The following is a 21,177-nucleotide window of genomic DNA, read 5'->3' on the forward strand; positions in this document are numbered from 1 at the left end:
CTGTTATTTTAAAATTAATTTTGATTACCTGACCTGTCAAATGCCTCAGGCAGTGAAACCTCATTGTTTGCTAGTTTACAAAGGTAAATAAACACATCAGTGCACTTTGAAATTAATTGCTCTTATTATTGTCTGTTACAGCAATCAAAAATAAACTTTTCTTGTTAATTGATTTGGATTCTATACTTTTGTTTTAACATAGTGGTGTGTTTTTTGTTTTTGGTTTTTTTTTTAATACAGTGGTGGGATTTGTGTGCATTTGAAATCTGAATTCAGTGTTAAGCAACATGTAGAACATGATGTTTTCTGAAGTTTTGCATGCAGCAGGAAATTAGTCCTTTCATAGATGTACTTATTGCTTATTCTGCATAAGTAGGAGGATTACAATATTGTGTAGTCAATCCTTACTAGGTTTGGATTTGCAAAACGTCTTAGGACAAATAGAAAATGAAATAAAAGCAATTACTTACATTATTTTTCAGTTTTTACATTTCTTTGATTTGTGCTTGCCAGGGAGGATGGACTGCCCTGATGTGGGCATCATACAAAGGCCGCACTGAAGTAGCTAAACTGCTGCTTGAGAAAGGAGCAAATCCAAACATCACAGGAATGGTAAGTTTTAGTCTTAAATGATCCCTCCTCTCAAATGTTTAAAGTCCTGAATTGTACACTCGTCTTATTATCTTGGTTAAACATTTTGCATTTTTTTGCAATATGACATTAATCACTGTACTTCATAAAGTTGCTTTAATAATGTATGTGATAGCCACTTGGTTTTTTATTAATTTTGAATTTTATTAGTTGAAGCAAATGAGTGTGTAGGTCATAATAAGATTCAAATTATCAGGACAGGAAATAATAGAAAAGATATGTAGTGTATTTAATACTACTTATTTAACAACTGTCATTTTTCTGCATCTGTAGAAGATAATTGAATAACTAATGTGTGCAGTTTAGAGGCTTAGATTATATAAATGTGTGCTATACGTGCTAGAGAATTGAAAAACCCAAGTATTTTGAGATGTAGTTCATTTTATAAGCACATTCTATAAAAGCAAAGGCATGTTGAAGCTTGACTAAACAATTTGTTTATACTGTCAGTTCTCTGGTGTTTGAGGCAACAGTGAACAATCAAGGAAGAGCATCAGTGGCCAGAACAACCTTTCTGATGGTTGATTTCTTCTGGTTTGCATGGTGTGACTCCACTGCAGTCCTTATTACTTAGGGATATTGCATAGCTGTCTCTTGCTTCCTTCCTACAGTACAAATGTGCGTATTAAGATGAGGATGTGAATTTATAAACCTCGCTTAAGGAGTTATAAAACAAAACGGATTCAAGGGTACATTTTTCTAGGTATCATCTAGACAATGTACTCGGTAACAGTTATTGATATGTAGCTACATTTTTTTCTGTATATTCATTCTTCTGTGGGTTTAACTCCTCTTGGAGCATTGTTTTGTTTGTGGAAAATAATTCAGACTATAATTATTTATTTGGTTTTTTTTAATTCTAAGCAATACAGTGTTTATCCAATTATTTGGGCAGCAGGACGGGGCCACGCAGATATAGTACATCTCTTACTGCAACATGGAGCTAAAGTGAACTGCTCTGACAAAGTAAGTTATATCTAAATAACATTTAATTTCTCTAATGCTTGATAAATTTCTTGTAAAATAGGAGGTTTTGATTGGAAAAACATTTGCTGTTATATTTTGGCCATGAAATCAGAATTAGTTGTTATGCTTGAAAGAGGTTTTGCCGTAGTATGCTGAAGGTGGTTGTTAATGTTTATTTCAGTGCAGCACACTTCTATTTTCTGAGCTATTGGAAACCTTGCTATCCTAGGTTGTATAGAAAAGTAATTCTTACAGCTATCATCTACAAAAGAAAAGTTGAAATGACTTTTCAAATGTTCGTGTTAAGTCACAAGACCAAATTCTATCTTTGTAAAGTATAGGATAAATACTAGATTGTAGAGGATACAAAATTCAGAGAGTAACATGATAAAATGTTGTAAATGTTTTTTCAGTATGGAACCACCCCACTGGTTTGGGCAGCGAGGAAAGGTCATTTGGAGTGTGTGAAATACTTGCTGCAGATGGGAGCTGATGTTGATCAAGAAGGAGCTGTAAGTAACTGTTAAATTTCCAGTGCTGAGATGTGGGTACATACCTCCGTGTGGCCTGTTTCATTTTATAATACAAATATCAAGAAATACATGAAATGATGACGTTAGTGTTACTTTGAGTGTGTTACTTTCCAGCTATTTGCAGACTTCATGTGCAAATTATTGAAACTTCTTTGTGCCTTTTAATGAAAATATAATGTAACTAGGGAGTTGTAATGACAGTGGGCACACTAGTATGTTAAGTGTAAGTTTTAATGAACATAATGAATTTAGGTAATTGTAATCTGAAGGTTAACACTATCAAAATTCAATCTGTATCCAAGCCCCATATGTCAAATATCTTTTTCCTCAGTGCTATTTGAAAAGTAAATCAAACACAAAGTATCTTTTGGAAATAATAATGGTGACTGGGCCTTTTCAGAAGCTGAAATTTTATCAGAACTTTTCAGCTGCATATTGTTTTTAAATAAAACAGATTACATTTAAGTTGCTTATCAAAATAAAAAAAATCAGTTAAAAGTGGAAAATTGGGAAAACTTCTGGTGTTCATATGATTATTTCTGAAGTTCTTCAAAAAACCTCTTTGTGAACAGTATTGGTAGACCTGGGTGCTCTGATAATACTATGTTCCCATGCGACAAGAAAATTATTTTATCATGTGTGTGACATTCAGGAGTTAGAATAAACTGATCTGAGCTTTACTGTTTGCATTTGAAGTGTTCTCTATTATTGTACTTAGTTTATTTCTTTTTTTAAAAGAAGCATTACAGGTGCACTTTAAAACACAAAACTGAAGTAGCATTTGGATGGTGAAGAGCGTAATGTCTGACTAATCTTTTGTTACTTAAAGTGCTGATATAATGATGATTGCTATATCCACTGTACAATAAAATCTGTTGGTTTTTTTTAAAGAATTCTATGACTGCACTTATTGTAGCAGTGAAGGGTGGCTATACTGACTCAGTAAAAGAAATACTGAAAAGGAACCCAAATGTAAACCTGACAGATAAAGATGGAAATACAGCTTTGATGATTGCATCAAAGGAGGGACATACTGAAATTGTGCAGGATCTTCTTGATGCTGGAACTTATGTGAACATTCCTGATCGAGTGAGTAAATTTTCATCATTGTTGTTTTATATATATGCAGTAATAATTTATGTTTAAATACCAGTGTATGCAGATTTGTAAATATGTGATTTTTCTGGCTTTCTGATTTTTCTGCCACCTAGGGGTATTTTTATGTATTGCTATTTTACAAGTGTGTTAAGTGGTAAATGTTGCTGTGTGAAGGTAAAGGATAAACTATAGAAACTACTCTTTTTCTTTGAGATTCTTGAATTGAGAGTTTCCTTAGATCATTTGTCGCATCTGTAACGTATTAAAAACCAAAAATTAAAATGCAAGCAGTTGCTCCCTTCCTCAAGGTAGTATTCTCTGCTGATCTTTTTTGTTTCTTTTTTTTAAAAAAAAAAAAAAGGTAAAAAAGTGAATTCAAGTTAAACATGAAGAGATAACTACCTTGTTGCTTTGGTAGAACTCCTATGCAGCAGCTCTTAGGTTTTCATTTAAGTCAAATCGTGTTTCTTTACACAAGAATTAAGAGTAATACTGTGTATTAATGCATGTGGTAGTGCTGTTAAAATTGCAAACCAATGCATTTTATAAAAAAGAATGCATTTAATTCAGCATGGACCTTTATCTTCTATCATGAAACTTTTTACTAGAACACTTGCATCTATTAGAGGAAGACTTCACCTCTGGGTTAAGACATGTAGATGGAACACTGTTTACCTGAGCTATTCTGTGTGCCTGACCTGTAAGTGCGTTGCTCAGTAGAGGTGTGCAGCATGGACAGTGCCCTGAGTGTGAATCTGCTTGCTCAGGGTTTTATTTGGGTGCTTATACAGGGGCTTTGGACTGCATTGTCCTCTTCATAGTCAGGTTTTTCTGAAGTGTCAGAGGCAGGCCAAGCACTGCAGCCTTGTGGCTACAGGTGGTTAAATACCTAAACTTAGATGCCTCTGTCAAGGTCAGTGATTTAGTTCAGAGCAGTTATATGTTTTTGAGGCTGCATTGCCAGTTTCTAAGTTGGATTGTTTGGGGTTGCAGAGAATAGAGGGAAACTTCCTAATTATTTGCCTCATAAATTTAAAAGGATTTTTGGATGTATTTCCTATATTTCGAGTGTTAATGCATTTCTTAGATTGTTATGTACTGAGCTGCAGTGTTGCATGTGACAACAAATTTGATCTTGGGCACATATCAAAGCAAAATTTTAAATATTTAAGAAAATGCATTGCAATCTCCCCACTTCTTCTTCCACAATATTCTACAAGGTCTGCAATCCTGTGCTTTTAGGAAGGATAAATTACAGCTATCAGTACAGCTGACTGTATTCCAAAAATACACAAAACAATGAGTACTCTTAGTTTCAGATGCTAGAGTAGATTTTGGTAAAGAAATTTTCTTGGTTTGCAGCCAGGTGTGTAATGACTGTGATTGATGGGGGATTTACTACTGCTGAGCTCTCTGAGTTCCACACCTGTGATTTTACTATACTTTTATTTATTTTTCTTGTGTCATCGTAAAAGGAGTATTAGGTAATTTCAGGGTTTCATATTCTGAAATTCTGATATATGCTTAAGTATGTTAAAATCAGAAGCCTTAGGCACAATTGTAACTTTGTTTTATGAATAGATAACTCCATTTACCACACCAAAATATTCTTCCTTTTGATCAGTTGGGTATAAAATCAGCCTTTTGCTTTTTTCTTTATAATAGCATAGTGTGTGTAAGCAAGATAGCAGGCAAATCTGCACCAAAAAAAGGTATAAAATTGTTTAAAATTCTTGAAGATCTTCTGTCAGCTTTGAAACATCTAAAGGAGATAGTCAACATTATTGTCTGATTTTAAGGAGGTTATTACTGTGAGTGGTTGGTCTTCCTATGAACTAGAGTACAGATTTTTTTTTTCACATTCGTTATAGTTTATGATGTTATTTTTTAGGATAGTAGTTTAAGCTAGACCTATTTTTGGAGTGCTTGTTTTTCCATAGCAATTTAATTTCTTTGAAAAATAAAAAACTCCAGAATTTTTTATTTTATATACCCATTTTTTCAGAGATAGAACTATTTTTGTATCTTTTTTAAAAACAAGTGCAGATTTCTTAATGTAAGTAGGAATAATGTATGTTTATTTATTCTGTTACATTTCTTTTTCCTAAATAGTATTAATTAATGTTCAGTATTCTTTCACAATTTTTCTAGAGTGGAGATACAGTGTTGATTGGGGCTGTTAGAGGTGGTCATGTTGAAATTGTGAGGGCCCTGCTCCATAAATATGCTGATATAGATATCAGAGGTCAGGTAAGTACCACAAAGTAAGTGTTATAGTAGTTCTAAAATAGGATGTGAATTGAAATACCAAACAGTTATACTGTGTTTCTGAAAACAGGGCTTTAAAACTTGCTCTGTCTACTCTGGGGGAAACTCAGGTTCTATCAAACAGGAAAAATACATCATGTTGCTGTGCAATTTTTAAATGACTTGTTAAGCAGCATTTTTTTTCACTTAATTTATATAAGGGTTGAAAAGCAAAAGACATAAATTCAACTTGTTTCATCTGCACTACTGAACAGATTTAAAATAGTGACATACTTAAAAAACCCCTTAGTATCATTATTTTGATAATATTTTAAATTTAATATCAATAAAATGTGATGCACCTTAGATTATATCTGTTGTCAGTTCAGTTCTGTCACTGTGCTTGGTTGGTTTTTGTCTCCACCAACTGTCTCTATTATGTTAACCACTGTTGTCAGTGATTTCCATGTTTTCTACCTACCCCTTCTTTCTTTTTTGTCCTTTCATTAAGGTATTATCTTTATTCTTCTGTTGGAAGCTCCCTTGTTCGGCATGGTAGTTGTTTTTATTGTTACATTCAACTTGCTTTCGTTTGCTTGAAGCTATTCAAATCACTCTGCTTTTAGGCACACATGTTCTGCCAAGTTTGAACACAAAACTAACTTGTCACTGAGAGCTGCAAAGGTTCAGTGCCTGCTCTTGATGCAGAGCATCTGTGAGAAGCCAGGAAGCTTTTAGTTTAGAGAAAAAGTAGTGTTTGGATCTCTTCCTCTAACCTGCCATTGGAAACCTGTGTATCTCAGCTTCTTGCTGACATGGGTCCAAAAATCTGAAGCTTTTCAACATCTTGATAGGACTGAGGCAATACAGAACTAGCAAGAGCACCCAGCCTGTTTGGTGGCAGGGAAGCTTGTGGCTTCTGGCAGTGTGAAATTGCCTGAATAGCCATTTGCAGTGGTTGATCTAGAGAATACTTTTGTGGCCTTATTGGCACAGCAGGAATTAGTGCCATCAGAGGAAGGTTCTGGGTGTGCGCTTCAGCTCTTTGTTTAGGACCAGCAGTTTCAGAATCAGAGATGAGCACTAGTGTTTAGCAACTCCCCTGCTGTTTGGCATTGCGGCAGCTGCCTGCCAGCCAGACTTGTTCTAGGGAGGTGTTAACTGCCCAAATTTGTGATGGTCCAGAAAAGTTGCTGAGTCTTGTCCAGCCTTCCAGCAACTGTGTTCCTTGCTGATGATTCATTCATATGGTCACTAGCTGGTGGGTACCTTCAGCAAATAAAATATAGGGCTCAAGAGTGAGTGTTGGGGCAGTGGAGGGCTCAGGTGGTGTTCTCCTCAGCCTGTCTGGTAAGGGGAAGGGCCCAGCTGGGAGCATCTGGCAGACCCAAGCCTGGCTGTGTAGCTGATGTTGCTATTGAGGAGTTCCTCAGGGTTGTGTCTTATTGGAAGCCAGCTGACAGAAGGATAGAGAAGATGAAATACAAGTGATCAGAGAGGAAAGAAATCTTAGTGACAGGCTTATTAAACTGCTGAGAAAGGCTTTAAACTCAGTTTACTGTGAAGCCCATGAGTGGAAGAGGAAGAGCTGCAAATGAAAGAAGCAAGCAAGCTAGAAGGCTGCAAGGGGACTTGGACATTCCTGCTTAGAAGCAGGTGTGTGTTCAGAGGCTTTTCTTAAATGTCTCTACACAAGTATGCATCAAACAGAAAGAGTCATGGTGCAGTCACTAGGATAAAAAAGATTGCAGGCATGGAGACTTTCTGGGACAACACACATCACTGGAGGAAAAAATTAATGACACAAGCAGGTTTGCAGCTCTGAACCATTCTCCCTGGTTTGGGGATACAATGTCTGGCTGATCAGCATTCTGGTACTTTTTGTTGACTTTCATGTCCCTCTACTTTTACAGCATTACAGCTTGCATGGCCTATGAAAAAAAGTTATTTTATTTTATTAAAAAACTTTTATATTTGAGTTAAAACTGAATACTTATATGTAGTTTTTTAAACTGTTTCAAGACAGGTTAAATCTACTAGGATTGTTAAAACCTCTTAATACATTGCACAAGGGTTTTTAAAATAGATTTGTATTCTCTTGCCAGATTTTCATCCTCCCCGCAAATTATACTGTTGTGCCAATTGGATTTGGTGGCCTGTCCCTTTGCCCTGAGCTGTGCTAAAATTTGCTGTATTATATGCTATTTTCAGTATATTATGGCTGTACCTTATATACAGTTTATGAAATTTATCCAACTGAATGAAAATACCGGTAGCATTTAATACTCTTTTTTTTTTCAGGATAATAAAACTGCCTTATATTGGGCAGTTGAGAAAGGAAATGCTACAATGGTGAGGGATATCTTGCAATGCAATCCTGATACTGAAACATGTACCAAGGTAACAGAGTTTTAATTGATGTTAAGATTATATTAAATTCAGTTTTTGGGAAGTGTTGGTACCTTGCACGCTGTAAAAAAAAAAAAATTTTCTAAAATACGGATTTTTAGCACTAGTGATATCCCCATAAATATGATTTCGTGTTAAATCTGTGACAGCAGGGAACATGTGGATTTTTTTACCTCAGCATCATTCACATAACCAGCAATAAGAACTAGAGAGCAGGTGCTACTGGAAACTGGGGAAAAAGGCTTCTGATATTACTAAGCATGACTTTGGGCCACTGTCTATTGCATGTGCAGCAATAAAAAAAAAGAGGAAGTAGTATGCACAGCATTGAGGTCTATTCAAATACCTTGTATTATATCTGAATTTTGTCTTTCTCTATTTGTATTTTGTTCTTGGATTCTAATCAAATATTAGGTCTGGGGTACTTTTTCACAAACATAAGTGCTAAAGTGTTGTTACTTGCACAGTAACATATTTAAATAAAAAATGTCTTAAAAGTTTTGGATTTAATTTCTTACCCAATCACTATTTTTGTCTTGGTTTTGAGTATATAGGGATTTTTATATTAGGCCTACTTTTCCATTTTAGGATGGAGAAACACCGCTTATAAAGGCAACCAAGATGAGGAATATTGAAATAGTAGAGCTTCTTCTGGACAAAGGAGCTAAGGTCTCAGCTGTAGACAAGGTAAAGAATATTAATTTGTTTACTTCAGTATATTTAATCATTTTAGATTTGCAGCAAGATTTTGTAGAAAGCTGTTGAGGCTACAAAAAGAGAGCTTCCCATATGTTAATAATTGAATAGACCATAATACTTAAATGCTTAGTCTCCCATATGTTTAATAATTAAATAAATCAGAATACTTAAATGGAAATCTGTTTCCGCTATTAATATATTGTTGTTCTATTGTTTGGGGGTTTTTTTGTATTGGAGTGCTCTTAATAACTTGAAAAGAAAAAAAATGCAGGCCAGGAATAAAAATTTCACAGATAAATTAATTCTTAATGCACTTGAAAAAGACCATAAAGAAATGTTGTTATTTGTCACTAATGTTAGTTTTTGATTAATAGACATTAAACTTAGCAATTCCAAGGACAAATACAAGTGGTTGTTGGTGTCTCCTTATGCATCACCTGCTCTGACTGTTAGCCTTTTAATTACAGAAACGTTTATTTGATAGTTTTTTTAATCTCCTAGTATTATGTTTAGGGCATATAAGTATTAATGTTGATTTGATGTAATAAGAAAGCTTTTACTGGAAAGTTTTTTTGAGAATTCTGAGCAGACATTGAAACAATTCTAACAAGCATTATTTCTTGTTCTGAACAAGTCTCTGAATTTCCTGGTAGACACTTGTTTCTAAATATAGACTAGTTTTCATGAGCCTTAAGATATTTTCGTGAACCTTAAGATACATTAATATAAGCATTTAAAAAAGTAGACAGTATCTTAGATTTAGCATTCTAAGAACTACTTTTTCATGTCTTTTCTGAAACATTTGTAATGCTTTTCTGAGGGGAAAAATGTTTGCTGTAAGACATTGATGCTTTTGAGTGCTTTAAGATGTATTTCAAGGAAATAATACATCTGAAATGATGTGGACCATATGGTCTGTCAATAATCTTGTCAATAATCATGTTAGATATTACTAGTTTTTCACTTAATTGCAGAAAGGAGATACTCCACTTCATATTGCTATTCGTGGAAGAAGCCGTAAACTTGCTGAATTACTCTTAAGAAATCCGAAAGATGGTCGGTTGCTGTATAGACCCAACAAAACAGGAGAAACACCTTACAATATTGACTGTAGCCACCAGAAGAGTATTTTAACACAGATATTTGGTGCCAGTAAGTATAAGCGTTTGTTTTTTTTAATCACTCATATATTGAGAATCCAGTTTATTCAATTCGCTATTGAAAAGTGGTAACAGATTTTTTAATGTTGCAGCTAATGGGAAAGCTTTAAAAATAATCAGTTGGCAAAAGATTCAACATTCTGAAAGCCTAACAAAGGTCAAACATGCCTTTTATTTTTGATTTTTGACACGAGATACTTTGCAACTTCTGTTGATCACTTTGTTTTTACTTGGATCTTGCTTGTGTAGGAATTACTTACTTTGACTTTCTGTGATTTTGGATTTTGAGTCTTGTAAGTTTTAATAGTCGTGATAATTATATAACTTATGTGAACGATTTAAAATTCCTATGAACAGGAATGTACCAATAATAACAGCTGTTATATGGGAGGAGTATATATACAAATATGGGTGAATCTGTTGTGACTTTATGTCTGAAAATTGTCATATTGAAAGAGCTTTCTTAAAGCAAAGTTGTGTAACATAGTGTTTGTATTGCAGGACACTTGTCTCCCACGGAATCTGATGGTGACATGCTGGGTTATGATCTGTACAGCAGCGCTCTGGCTGATATTCTGAGTGAACCAACCATGCAACCACCTATCTGTGTAGGGTTATATGCACAGTGGGGAAGTGGAAAATCATTCCTGCTCAAGAAACTGGAAGGTAAAACTTGATTTAGTCTTTTTTGTAGGTTCCAATCTGTCTATAGAAAGCATTACATGGGAGTTATTAGTTTTTGCGAGAATTGTTGGTCCATGTAATGTTGTATCTGGTCTCTGTTTCTGTGATGAAAGGATTTAAATTCTGCTGTGGTTAGTTCTTCCATAGACTGCTTTGTTCATTTATACAATGTCAAGACAGTCTTTTAAATGTTGCTGTCTATTGCCCAGTGAGTTTCCTGCAGCAGTGAATCTATCCTTTAAGTATAACTGAAAGTCTGGCTGCCAAAATATGCCTTGCAGGGCCTGTTTGAGTGTCAAATCAGATTCAGACCTCTTCTGCTGCAGTATTTATTTATTGTGCAATCTATGTGCCTTTTTTTTTTTTTAAGTTTAAACAATTTCAGGCTATTAATATTTTATTCTCTGTAGCATAATTGCTTTGCATCTAGTTATCTTCCCCTTTCCTCTTATTTACTTGAAGCTTTTTGAACTATCTGAAATGACAGAGGGAAGCAAATGCAGTGTATGAAGTGAGTCAATATTTTCCCCAGTGGAAATAGGCAACTTATTTACAGTTTTAGCTTTTTCTAACAAAGGATGCTTTTCTGAGATGTTTTGATGTAGAATCATAGAATCATCTGGGTTGGAAGGGACCTCTGAGATCATCAAGTCCAACCCTTGATCCACTACCACTGTGGTTACTAGACCATGGCACTAAGTGCCACATCCAGTCTCATCTTAAAAACCTCCAGGGACGGAGAATCCACCGCTTCCCTGGGCAACCCATTCCAATGCCTGATTACCCTCTCTGTAAAGAATTTCTTTCTAATATTTAACCTAAACGCCCCCTGGCAGAGTTTAAGACCTTGCCCTCCTGTCTTACTGATAGCCGCCTGGGAGAAGAGACCAACCCCCACCTGGCTGCAACCTCCTTTCAGGGAGTTGTAGAGAGTGATGAGGTCTCCCCTGAGCCTCCTCTTCTCCAGGCTGAACAACCCCAGCTGTCCCAGCCTCTGCGCATAGCACTTGTGTTTGAGTCCCTTCACCAGCCTTGTTGCTCTTCTCTGGACCTGCTCCAGCACCTCAATATCCTTCCTGAACTGAGGGGCCCAGAACTGGACACAGAAACTGAGAATACCTTTACCTGTCTTCTTGTTTCTTATTTTCTGTGATTTCTCTGTTTTTAAAAACTTCTATATTAGCCAAAATGGGGGCTCTGCATTCATTTTGTTTGCCTCATGCCCCGTGTTATAAAGAGAAAACATGTTGATTTTGACTGTGATGTTTATTGCAGGTGAGCTCTTACATGTTTAAAACACTTTTTCAGTGTTTTCTTCCTCTTCCTCATTCATGTTTTTCTTCTGGATTGTGTATCTGATGTTTCTTATTCAATGGAACCTAAATAAGTTTCTTCATGAATTTTTGTGTTACTAAATAGGAATCGCAAAACAGAAATAAATGCTGAAGCCTTCAACTGTACTGTTATATCTGACTATTTGAGGAATGTAGTCCCTGTTTCAATGGTGGAGATTTTGGAGGTTGAGTGGTTTTTTTTCGACACATATGGTGGATTTATTTTTCTTGGTGTCAGAAAACATGTTTTACACTTTTGAAGTAGGATAGGAAATGGCATGACTTTCAATATGCTTTTAAAAGTAGAAAATCTGCAGCAAAGAGTGCAAGTATTGTGTATTTAAAGATTTTCATTCATTGCATGGATAAAAATTTTGGGTTTTGCACTAATGTTTGAAGAAGAATTTAAGCATCCAATGTCTTTCTTTGGATCAGTAATAGGGATAAGTTGTACAATCTACTGAAAAAGTGTTTGTTTTTTTTTCAAATATGATCCGTTCTAGAGTTATTTCATATGTTAACTGATCTTTGTCTTTTTGTTTTAGATGAAATGAAGACTTTTGCAGGACAGCAGATTGAACCTCTGTTTCAGTTCTCCTGGCTCATTGTATTCCTCACACTTCTGCTGTGTGGAGGTCTGGGTTTATTGCTTGCTTTCACAGTGGATGCAAAGCTTGGAATAGCAGTGTCACTCAGCTTATTAGCAGTTCTTTACATTTTCTTTAGTAAGTCCTATTTTATATGAAGTTTGTGAAGGTTTTTAACTATTTTTTGAATTAAATATTGTTTTGTAGATCTGCTTCGTGATTCAGAAAAAAAATTACTAAATGGTTTTGTAGAAAATAAGACCCCTTTGGACCCTTTCCTTGTGTTTTTGCATATAATTTGTGAGAAGGCATTCTGGAAAACGAAGAAGAATTTTGAATGTTAATTTCATTGTGTTAATCTTACCATTCTCATTTTTAGCCATAACTGCTAAAAGTTCATTAACCTTTTTTACAGAACTCCATGCTTCATGTGTTCAAACTTCCTGGTTCTTTCAGCTGTGAATGTTGACTGAAATGAAGCAATAACATCATCTTAATTTTTAATGTTTTAGCTGTAATTTACTTTGGTGGTCGAAGAGAAGGAGAGAGATGGAACTGGGCCTGGGTGTTAAGTACACGGTTGGCAAGACATGTTGGATATTTAGAGTTGCTTCTCAAACTCATGTTTGTGAACCCACCAGAATTACCAGAGCAAACCACTAAAGCCTTACCTGTCAGGTTAGTTATTTCATTTCTTTACTCATGAATGACTCATTCATGTTCACTCTGATACTCCTCAAACTGTGCATTTTAATGTGCATGTTTATCTTCATATGAGAAGCTGTTGAGATTTGTGTTTGAAAAACAGTAGCCCTAGAAGGTCATGAAGTTAAACTTTTCAATGTGAAGAAGATTAGTAGTGTTTTCAAGAAAAACAATCTGCTTATGTTGATGAAAGTTACTGCTTTTTGCAATTAAGGGTTTTGACTATCAGACTAATAAAAATTTGTACCAGACAAAATAAGAATTTTCTGATATAGCTTATTGCATATTATGTTTAATGCTTGTTTCACTGATTGCTTCTTGTAAGGTCTTTTTTTTTTTCTGTCTTTTTTCTGTAAGTAGAGCATCAGACTGCTCAAAGCTTCTAGTTTACCTGAAAGCAAGAAAATTTATGCCATGTGTTTTATCATTTCATTTACTTCTTGTTTAGAGACTTCTGTTTTAGCCTCCTGGTGCTTCTATGTGATCTTGTGCTTCTGAATTTTTTTTTAATCCTCTATAAATATTTAAAAATAGATGAGAATGCAATTTTAAAAATACTTGTCAATATTATATTTTGACATCATAAAGATATTTTTATGTTTTTACTGTCATCTGAGGTGCCATTAGTGATGTGATCATTTTTATCTTCTTAAGAAATCAAGTTTTAGAATAGGAAGTGGGGCAAAGAAGAAGTTGATAAATGGAGAAGAAACATTTAAATTCCATGTAGAGTTTTAAAAAAATGAAATATTCAAGTATTTTACATTTTGTACCACGTGAAAAAAACTTCTGGCTGCAGAGATGCAGCAAGATTTTATTTTTGGTTGCCAGAAAGTACTTTAAGCTTTCTAAAGTATACAAAAAACATGTGTTTTCTCTTTCAGATTTTTGTTTACTGACTACAATAGACTGTCCAGTGTAGGCGGAGAAACTTCATTGGCTGAGATGATTGCTACCCTCTCTGATGCATGTGAAAGGGAATTTGGTTTCTTAGCAACAAGGCTATTTCGAGTTTTCAAGACAGAAGATACACAAGGTTTTTTTTACCTGAATGACATTTCTGATTATTCCATTTCAGTGCACTGTTACCAGGGGTTCTGTTTTTTGCTTTATAAGCTCTTTTTAGAAATTGTTGTAGCCATGCAGAAATTCATACAGAAGGGGAAAATCTTTATTGTTTTGGAGAGAAGAATGCCCCATTTTCTCTGCTAATCTTGATTTTATTGGTATAATAAAGGAATATCTTCTATGAAGTATTGTTTTTAGAAGTGCCTATGGAAATGTATATTCACATTACATCCTTGTAGATACAGCATATTTCCATAGCAATTAAGTCATTGTGTCTGGGTCAGGTAAAGGGAAAAGTATGCTTTTGTGTATTGCTAAGAGAAGTTTGTTTAGTTTATTAGATTTTAATTTAGAGCTTTTATGAGTGACCACTACTTATTCTTGGAAATAATAAATGTGTAGAATATGTTGGTCCAAAGATATGAATTGCCATCATCAGTTGTGGTAAGATGGGAATAAATATTACTGCTTGATCCAAATGGAACAAGCTTTCTTCTGTTCCATATGTAGATTTCTGGAAAAAAAAATAGACAGAGTGATATTGTGAAGAAAGAGTTTCTAGATGGTAGCTTTCAATTAATTGAGGACTTATTTATACTTTGAGTTCAGTTTCAGTCAATTATTTCTTGTTTAATTTTGCCCTTGTCCACAAATTGAGGACTCTGTTAGTTGCTGTCTTCTCTCACAAAGTGAAATGTTTAGACTCTTCTGTCTTGCAGAGGGTGGAAAAAACATGTTATGTTTGCTATGCTCAGCTGTGCGCTGAACATAACTTTTTCTTTCTGAAATTAACTGCATGTTCTTTATGAAAGGGATGTGTGCAATTTTTTACCCTTTTTTTCCATGTTAGGCATTTTGCAGTTCTTCTCCTTAACCTCAGTGAAACGGCTTTCATGATGCTGTGATTTCTCCCAAAGTTGTCTTGGGAATGGCACTGTAGTGCTGGCTTCTTGTGATTATTTGCAGTAATCATGTCTTCCCTTTCATTTTTAATCTTACATTTCTCTTGCATTCCTTGGCTCTGTTGCCGTTCCATGTTATTTCTAATTATTTCATTGATTTTTAAAATTTATTTTATCTATTTGGTGATTTTGCACATCATCTCCTTTTCTCTTGTTTTCAGGTGCAGGGTCATACGTTTATTGTCTCTAGATGTTCATAGAAATTCCATGTAGGCTTATTTTTGGTCTTCTCTATCCTTAATTTTTGTTACATCTGTAAACTCGCAGACAAGCCTGTTCAATTATCATTTCATTGTTGTTGATTCCTATGTGTCTCTCTAATCCAAGTCTGTCTCTTTCTAGCAAGAGGAAGCTTTCGTTCCTGCTTCAGTATGTCTAGAACTGAATATAATTATAACTGAGCTGTTATTTTTTATTTCTTGCCCCTCACTCCTGTCATTATGCATTTCTGTTTCTTTGTCCTGCAGCACAATCCTATGTGTCACATAGGTGAGTGATGTGAAAGACCTTTCCAGCTCATGCCCCAGTGCAGAGTATCATACACAGGCCATGTATAAACCTTGGATACTCTTTCCATGTAGCATATTTGGAATTTGATTTTTCCATTCCAGTTCAAATGCTGGTTTTTAGCTGTCAGCATTTTGCTTCAGGTCATTCTGTGGTCTGTTCTTTGTTGTCAACAACTGTGTACAGAAGGTAGCAATCTTCTAGGTGTGTACACCACTGGATGGTACAGGCCCTAAGGGCAGAGGCTGCTGCTTTGGAAAATGCTGTTTCTTTGATCACCGATTTAGGTGTGCTAAGCTCCAACTGCAGTATTTCTTTGTCTCCTCCTTATCAATCCACTTGAAGTCAGGAGTTCTGTGTTCTCTTCTGAGGCCCTGTCCAAACCATATGTCCTCCTGTTTGTGTCTGTTTTAATGTGCAAGAAGGGATGGTCTCAGGCTGCAACTTGCAATTTTGTTTTAGTTCTCCAATGGCAGTACCAGGTTCCAGTTTAAAACTGAGTAGTTACTGTACTGTTTTCCTAGGATTTATTTACGTGAATACACTTTACAGAGAGATGCCACAAAGGAGTGATAACACTGATATGAAATCTATTTAATGATTGTCATTTCCATCCATTGTGGGTTTCCTGAAACAATGGAAATAAACTGAAGATTAAAGGAATATCTCCACTTTGTAATTTCCAAGAATTTTGGCAAATAGTAGAAAATTTTTTTCCATAGGTTTGTGGCTGGGTGGTAATACTGCAGTAAGCTTTTGCAAGTTAGTGTTTCTTGAGAAGTATGCAAGTTAATTTTGTACTCAACTGTCATTGCGCTGTATATTCATTCTAACAGCAAATACTTGCTTTCTAGGTAAAAAGAAATGGAAGAAAACTTGCTGCCTCCCCTCCTTTGTGATTTTCCTGTTTATTTTGTCTTGTGTTGTTTCTGCGATTGCCCTGCTGGCGATTTTTAATGTGGAGTCAGCCAACATGACAGTGAACGTTATTCTTATAACAGTGACCTGTATTGTTGGTTTGGCCTTTTTCTTGAATTGCCGCACGTGGTGGCAAGTGATGGATTCAGTTTTGAATTCTCAGAGAAAACGCCTTCACAATGCTGCCTCCAAGCTTCACAAGTTGAAAAGCGAGGGGTTCATGAAGGTAAGCATTTATGTGAATTGACCAGTAAAATAATTGAAACAAACCCCCAAACATGGAGCATTCTTAAGATGGGGTACCATTTATTTAATCAGGCCAAGTCTTACAACTGGAGAATGAGACTTGGTGAGTTTTTACTGATGGGAACACTTCTGTGCCAGTGGTAATTGTGCTTAGTATATAAGATGTGTCTGCTCAATCAGGAGTGTTAAATTTGGATTAAGTTTTCAGTTTTCTGATTTTCTTTTTGCTGGGAGGAAGGTACTAGGAAAACAGTTGTTTTAAACTATTAGTATTTAGTAAGAGTTTACTCTAGATCATAAGACTAGAAAGAATAACTTTGTGAACCTTCTGCAGGTTAAAAACCAAGCCCAACTTTGTCTGTCTGCAAGACCTCTTTATTAAGAAAGGAATTTTAGCACCAGAAGAACATTCCAAAACAGTTCACATATTAAATGAAAAATTATAGAAAATACTATTGTTTTACTGGGTTATATCTATAAACTGATAAAAACTATACCCATCAGGCTGTCATCAAATCTCCTATATGCTCCTATTTGACAGTAAAATTTAGCATCATGGTGGTTACCTCTGTAGGTTACAGCTAATATATTGTATTACAATATGTTGTGCAAATATTTTTCATTGATGATAAAGCAGTTTGAGTTGAAAGGGGCCTTTTAAAGGTTAGGTAGTCCAATTTCTCTTCAACAAGCAGAGACATCTTCAATGAGATCAGGCTGCTTGGACCTTGAATGTTTCCAAGGATGGGGCATCCACAACTTCTCTGGGACCTGTGCCAGAGTTTTACCACCCTCATAATAAAAAAACTTCCCTATATCTAATCTAAATCGACCTCCCTTCAGTTTTCAAAACCATTTCCCATTGTCCTCTCACAGCAGGCCCTGCCAAAGTGTTTGTCCTCATCTTTCTTATAGGCCCTCTTTAGGTACTGGAAGGTCACAATAAAGGTTTCCACAGAGTCTTTTCCAGGCTGAACAGTGCCAATTCTCTCAGCCTTTCCTAATAGGAGAGGTGCTCAAGCCCTGTAATCATTTTTGTGGCCTCCTCTGAACTTGTTCCAATACACTGATGTCCTTCCTGTGCTGAGGACCCCAGAGCTGGTTGTAGCACTCCAGGTGGGGTCTCACCAGAGTGGAGTAGAGGGACAGAATCACCTCCCTGGACCTACTGGCCATGCTGCCATAAGACTTCAAAAGTGTTCCAGTGCTCCAGCAGAGAGGGCCCTCACTAGCAATGTGTCCCTCTAACCTTGGCTTGTCATCACACAGCTTGTCATGGGCAAGCCTGATATTATGCCCCTCCCCTGTCATGTCTGGTTTAAGGCTCTGTAAATTAGCCCTGCTCTCTCCTGGGCAAAGACTCTCCTGTTTTGAGAAGGGTGAATCCTGTCTGATGCCAGCATGCCTGGTGCCGTGTTTTTGCAGCACAGAAAACCTTATCTGTATTGGTACTGTATTTCTTGACAGTTGTTCTTTGAGTGGTATTTATCTGACATAACTTCAGCCTTTTAGGAATTAAGTTCACCCTTTGCTGTCAAAGAAGAAAAATGGGTATTTCCAGAGAGTTGTTCATCTGTTGTATGTCGTCTTAATGTGCACATTCAAGATGAATCTAGTGATGAATAAGTCAGATTCTAATGTCTAGCTGTTAATTGGTGAAATTAGGGCAGGCAAATTCCACCTTTGTTTCTCTCTTAAGGGTGGGTGTTAAATGTGCAACAATATCGAAAAACTTAACAAATTGCATTGCATATCTTGAATAGGAATGACTGAGCATTAGAGTAATAGCATAATGTGCTTGGCTGGAAGGCAGATGGAAAATTTTAGTGTACATTTTATGCCAAGCAATTTTTGAGGACTAGTTGAAGCTACAAATACTCTTTTATTTACTTTTGAAATACTGTTTTACAGTGTGTGAATATTAGTTTCTTAAATAACATTGTAATGGAATTTAAATAAGGATAGTTTGTTACTTCAAAGTGAAATATGTGTGTAAGCTGTACATTTTTGTTCAAATAAGAAATTAAAATGTTGGAAGTGACATGTTAGGACCTTTCGCTTTGAGTATTTGTAAGTTTATTCTTGTAACCTTATTGAGGCATTTTTGGGAGAAGTAGCAATCTGCAAAAAGAATTATATATATTTTTATGAGTTTAAAGTATTATAGAGATCTCTTTTTCTTCTTTGCTTTTCCTTTTTATAGGTTTTGAAATGTGAAGTGGAACTGATGGCCAAAATGGCAAAAACCATTGACAGCTTCACTCAGAACCAGACGAGGCTTGTTGTAATTATTGATGGATTGGATGCTTGTGAACAGGACAAAGTTTTACAGATGCTTGATACTGTGAGTTGGGTCATTTTTTAAAGATAATTTCTGGATCATATGAATGATCTCTTCCATAGATGAGCTCGATACGTGCAGTTATTGTGTATTTTCTATAAAAAGAAGGCTATGTTGTAGTAGGTTTATGTGTACATTGCGCCACTTTGTGCGCACTGGCATAAATGTAATGCTAAGAGTGGTGGGTTTGAAAAGTTGACAATTAAGTCACGTTAGTACTTTTGAAAAGTTTTGAAATAATTGGATGTAAACTATTGAAAGTATTTATCCTGATGAAACAAACTTACAATGTTTGGAGGGTTTTTTGCATTTACCCTTGAAGTCCATTAGATGAAAAATACTTAGATGCTCAGTATTTGTGGGGGCTGGGACATGATACCTCTGCATGATACCTCTTTGGTGATGACTTCCGCTGTACGGCTAAATTGTCAAGTACACTTATTTCAAATTGTGGATAAGTTCCTAACATTAGGTATCTCATATTGAAGAAGGTGACATCTCTATACATCTCTTGGCCTCTCAGGTTTATAACTTGAACAGAATGAATATAAAATGTTGAATCAGATGTTCAAAAGATCCGCAGTTACAGTTAATTATTGTTAACAGGCTGTAATATCTACTTTTTTACAGGTGCGAGTCTTGTTTTCAAAAGGCCCATTTATTGCTATTTTTGCAAGTGACCCACACATTATTATAAAGGCTATTAACCAGAATCTCAACAGTGTTCTCCGCGATTCAAACATAAATGGACATGATTACATGCGAAACATAGTCCATTTGCCTGTTTTTCTGAATAGCCGAGGGCTTAGTAATGCAAAAAAACTGATGGTGGCTTCAACAACCAATGGGGACATTCCTTATACAGATAATGCAGGTAAGGTTATGCAAGAGTTACAAATCCAATGATCTAAGAATCTGGGGTTTTGAGCAAGCTGTTTAAATAATTGACAGGTCATTAGTGTTATTTTTACAGATCAATCAAATGTATATGAATGGAGAAAATGCCCACCTGTTTTTTCCCTTCCATAGGATTGCATGAAGAGGTTGACAGGAGAGTTTCTCAGAACAGTCTTGGAGACATGACCAAGCTTGGTAGCAAAACTGCTCTTAATAGGCGGGTGAGAAAGATTTTTAGACTACATAGAGATATTGGTAAAACCTTTTTTCTTTTCTTTTTTTTTTTCCTTTCACATTTTCAATAATACGAACATGAAAGACTTACCAAACCGTTCTTATGAAACTTCTATGAATGATCCATGTAGGAAAAGGACATTCTTAAATTAGTAGACTTACGTTTTGTCAAAGAGGAAGAAGTGTGCTTGCTCACCAAAGTGTTCCTTTCCACAAAAATTAAATTCAGCTCTCTGTGAACGCTGAGATGATACAGCAAATCTGGTAGTAGCTATGATCTATGTATGTATGTATATTTTGGATATTTTTTGTGTAAACCTGGTATCACTTTATTGCAGGATGTTGCAACAAGGGGCAGTAAGTGTAGAATTTCAAATAATAAGTACTAGATTTTTACTGCAACATGTCCACCATGCTTTTTTCTTGCTTTCTGCTCTGTTTTCCCATCTTTGCATAAAATCAGAAGGTGGTTGAATAAAAGGGATCTCCAAAATTGTGAAAAAAAACAAACAAACAAAAAAACCAACCCGAAACCTCAGAGTCTGAGGATTCTGAGGTTTTTGAGCTTCCATAGGTAGAGACTTGTGGAGTTATGTAGCAGAGGAACCTGACAGTCACTTTAATTTTAAAGTGCAGTTAGTTTAGAGGGACAGTAGGAAAAGATGATGGCAATACTGAAATTAGTAAACTTTTTACAAAATAGTTCTGTGTCAATCTATTTTACCATCTCAGAATTGATGTGGAAGTAAAATGTGTAACTCTTCCCATTTCTTGGCTTCTGTGGAAATCATGTTCAGCTGTTACACAGCTGAATCAGAATTAAGTTCTGATAAATACATTTGATATTTCATGTCAGCCTCATGGACACAAAAGCTCTGACTTTATAATCAAGTAAAACGGAAGTATTTCAAATACACAAAACATTTTGATG

The 21,177-nt window shown here is 35.6% G+C and overlaps 1 protein-coding gene across 3 annotated transcripts in view; it reads left to right on the forward strand.

The window, feature by feature from the left end:
* KIDINS220 (kinase D interacting substrate 220) overlaps positions 1–21,177 on the forward strand; it is a 78,696-nt gene that overhangs the window by 16,071 nt on the left and 41,448 nt on the right. For all 3 annotated transcript variants that reach the window (XM_027690145.1, XM_027690146.1, XM_027690147.1), the window contains exons 5-20: positions 514–612; positions 1,516–1,617; positions 2,031–2,129; positions 3,042–3,239; positions 5,400–5,498; positions 7,797–7,895; positions 8,493–8,591; positions 9,578–9,755; positions 10,265–10,429; positions 12,327–12,506; positions 12,881–13,046; positions 13,958–14,109; positions 16,465–16,754; positions 18,978–19,118; positions 19,746–19,989; positions 20,145–20,233. In XM_027690145.1, the coding sequence (XP_027545946.1) occupies positions 514–612; positions 1,516–1,617; positions 2,031–2,129; positions 3,042–3,239; positions 5,400–5,498; positions 7,797–7,895; positions 8,493–8,591; positions 9,578–9,755; positions 10,265–10,429; positions 12,327–12,506; positions 12,881–13,046; positions 13,958–14,109; positions 16,465–16,754; positions 18,978–19,118; positions 19,746–19,989; positions 20,145–20,233 (2,400 nt within the window). The remainder of the gene's footprint in view (positions 1–513; positions 613–1,515; positions 1,618–2,030; positions 2,130–3,041; positions 3,240–5,399; positions 5,499–7,796; positions 7,896–8,492; positions 8,592–9,577; positions 9,756–10,264; positions 10,430–12,326; positions 12,507–12,880; positions 13,047–13,957; positions 14,110–16,464; positions 16,755–18,977; positions 19,119–19,745; positions 19,990–20,144; positions 20,234–21,177) is intronic.

Source organism: Neopelma chrysocephalum, unplaced genomic scaffold (genome assembly GCF_003984885.1).
Source record: "Neopelma chrysocephalum unplaced genomic scaffold, ASM398488v2 Primary Assembly neopelma1_80b, whole genome shotgun sequence".
In the NCBI taxonomy this organism is placed as follows: Eukaryota; Metazoa; Chordata; class Aves; order Passeriformes; family Pipridae; genus Neopelma; species Neopelma chrysocephalum.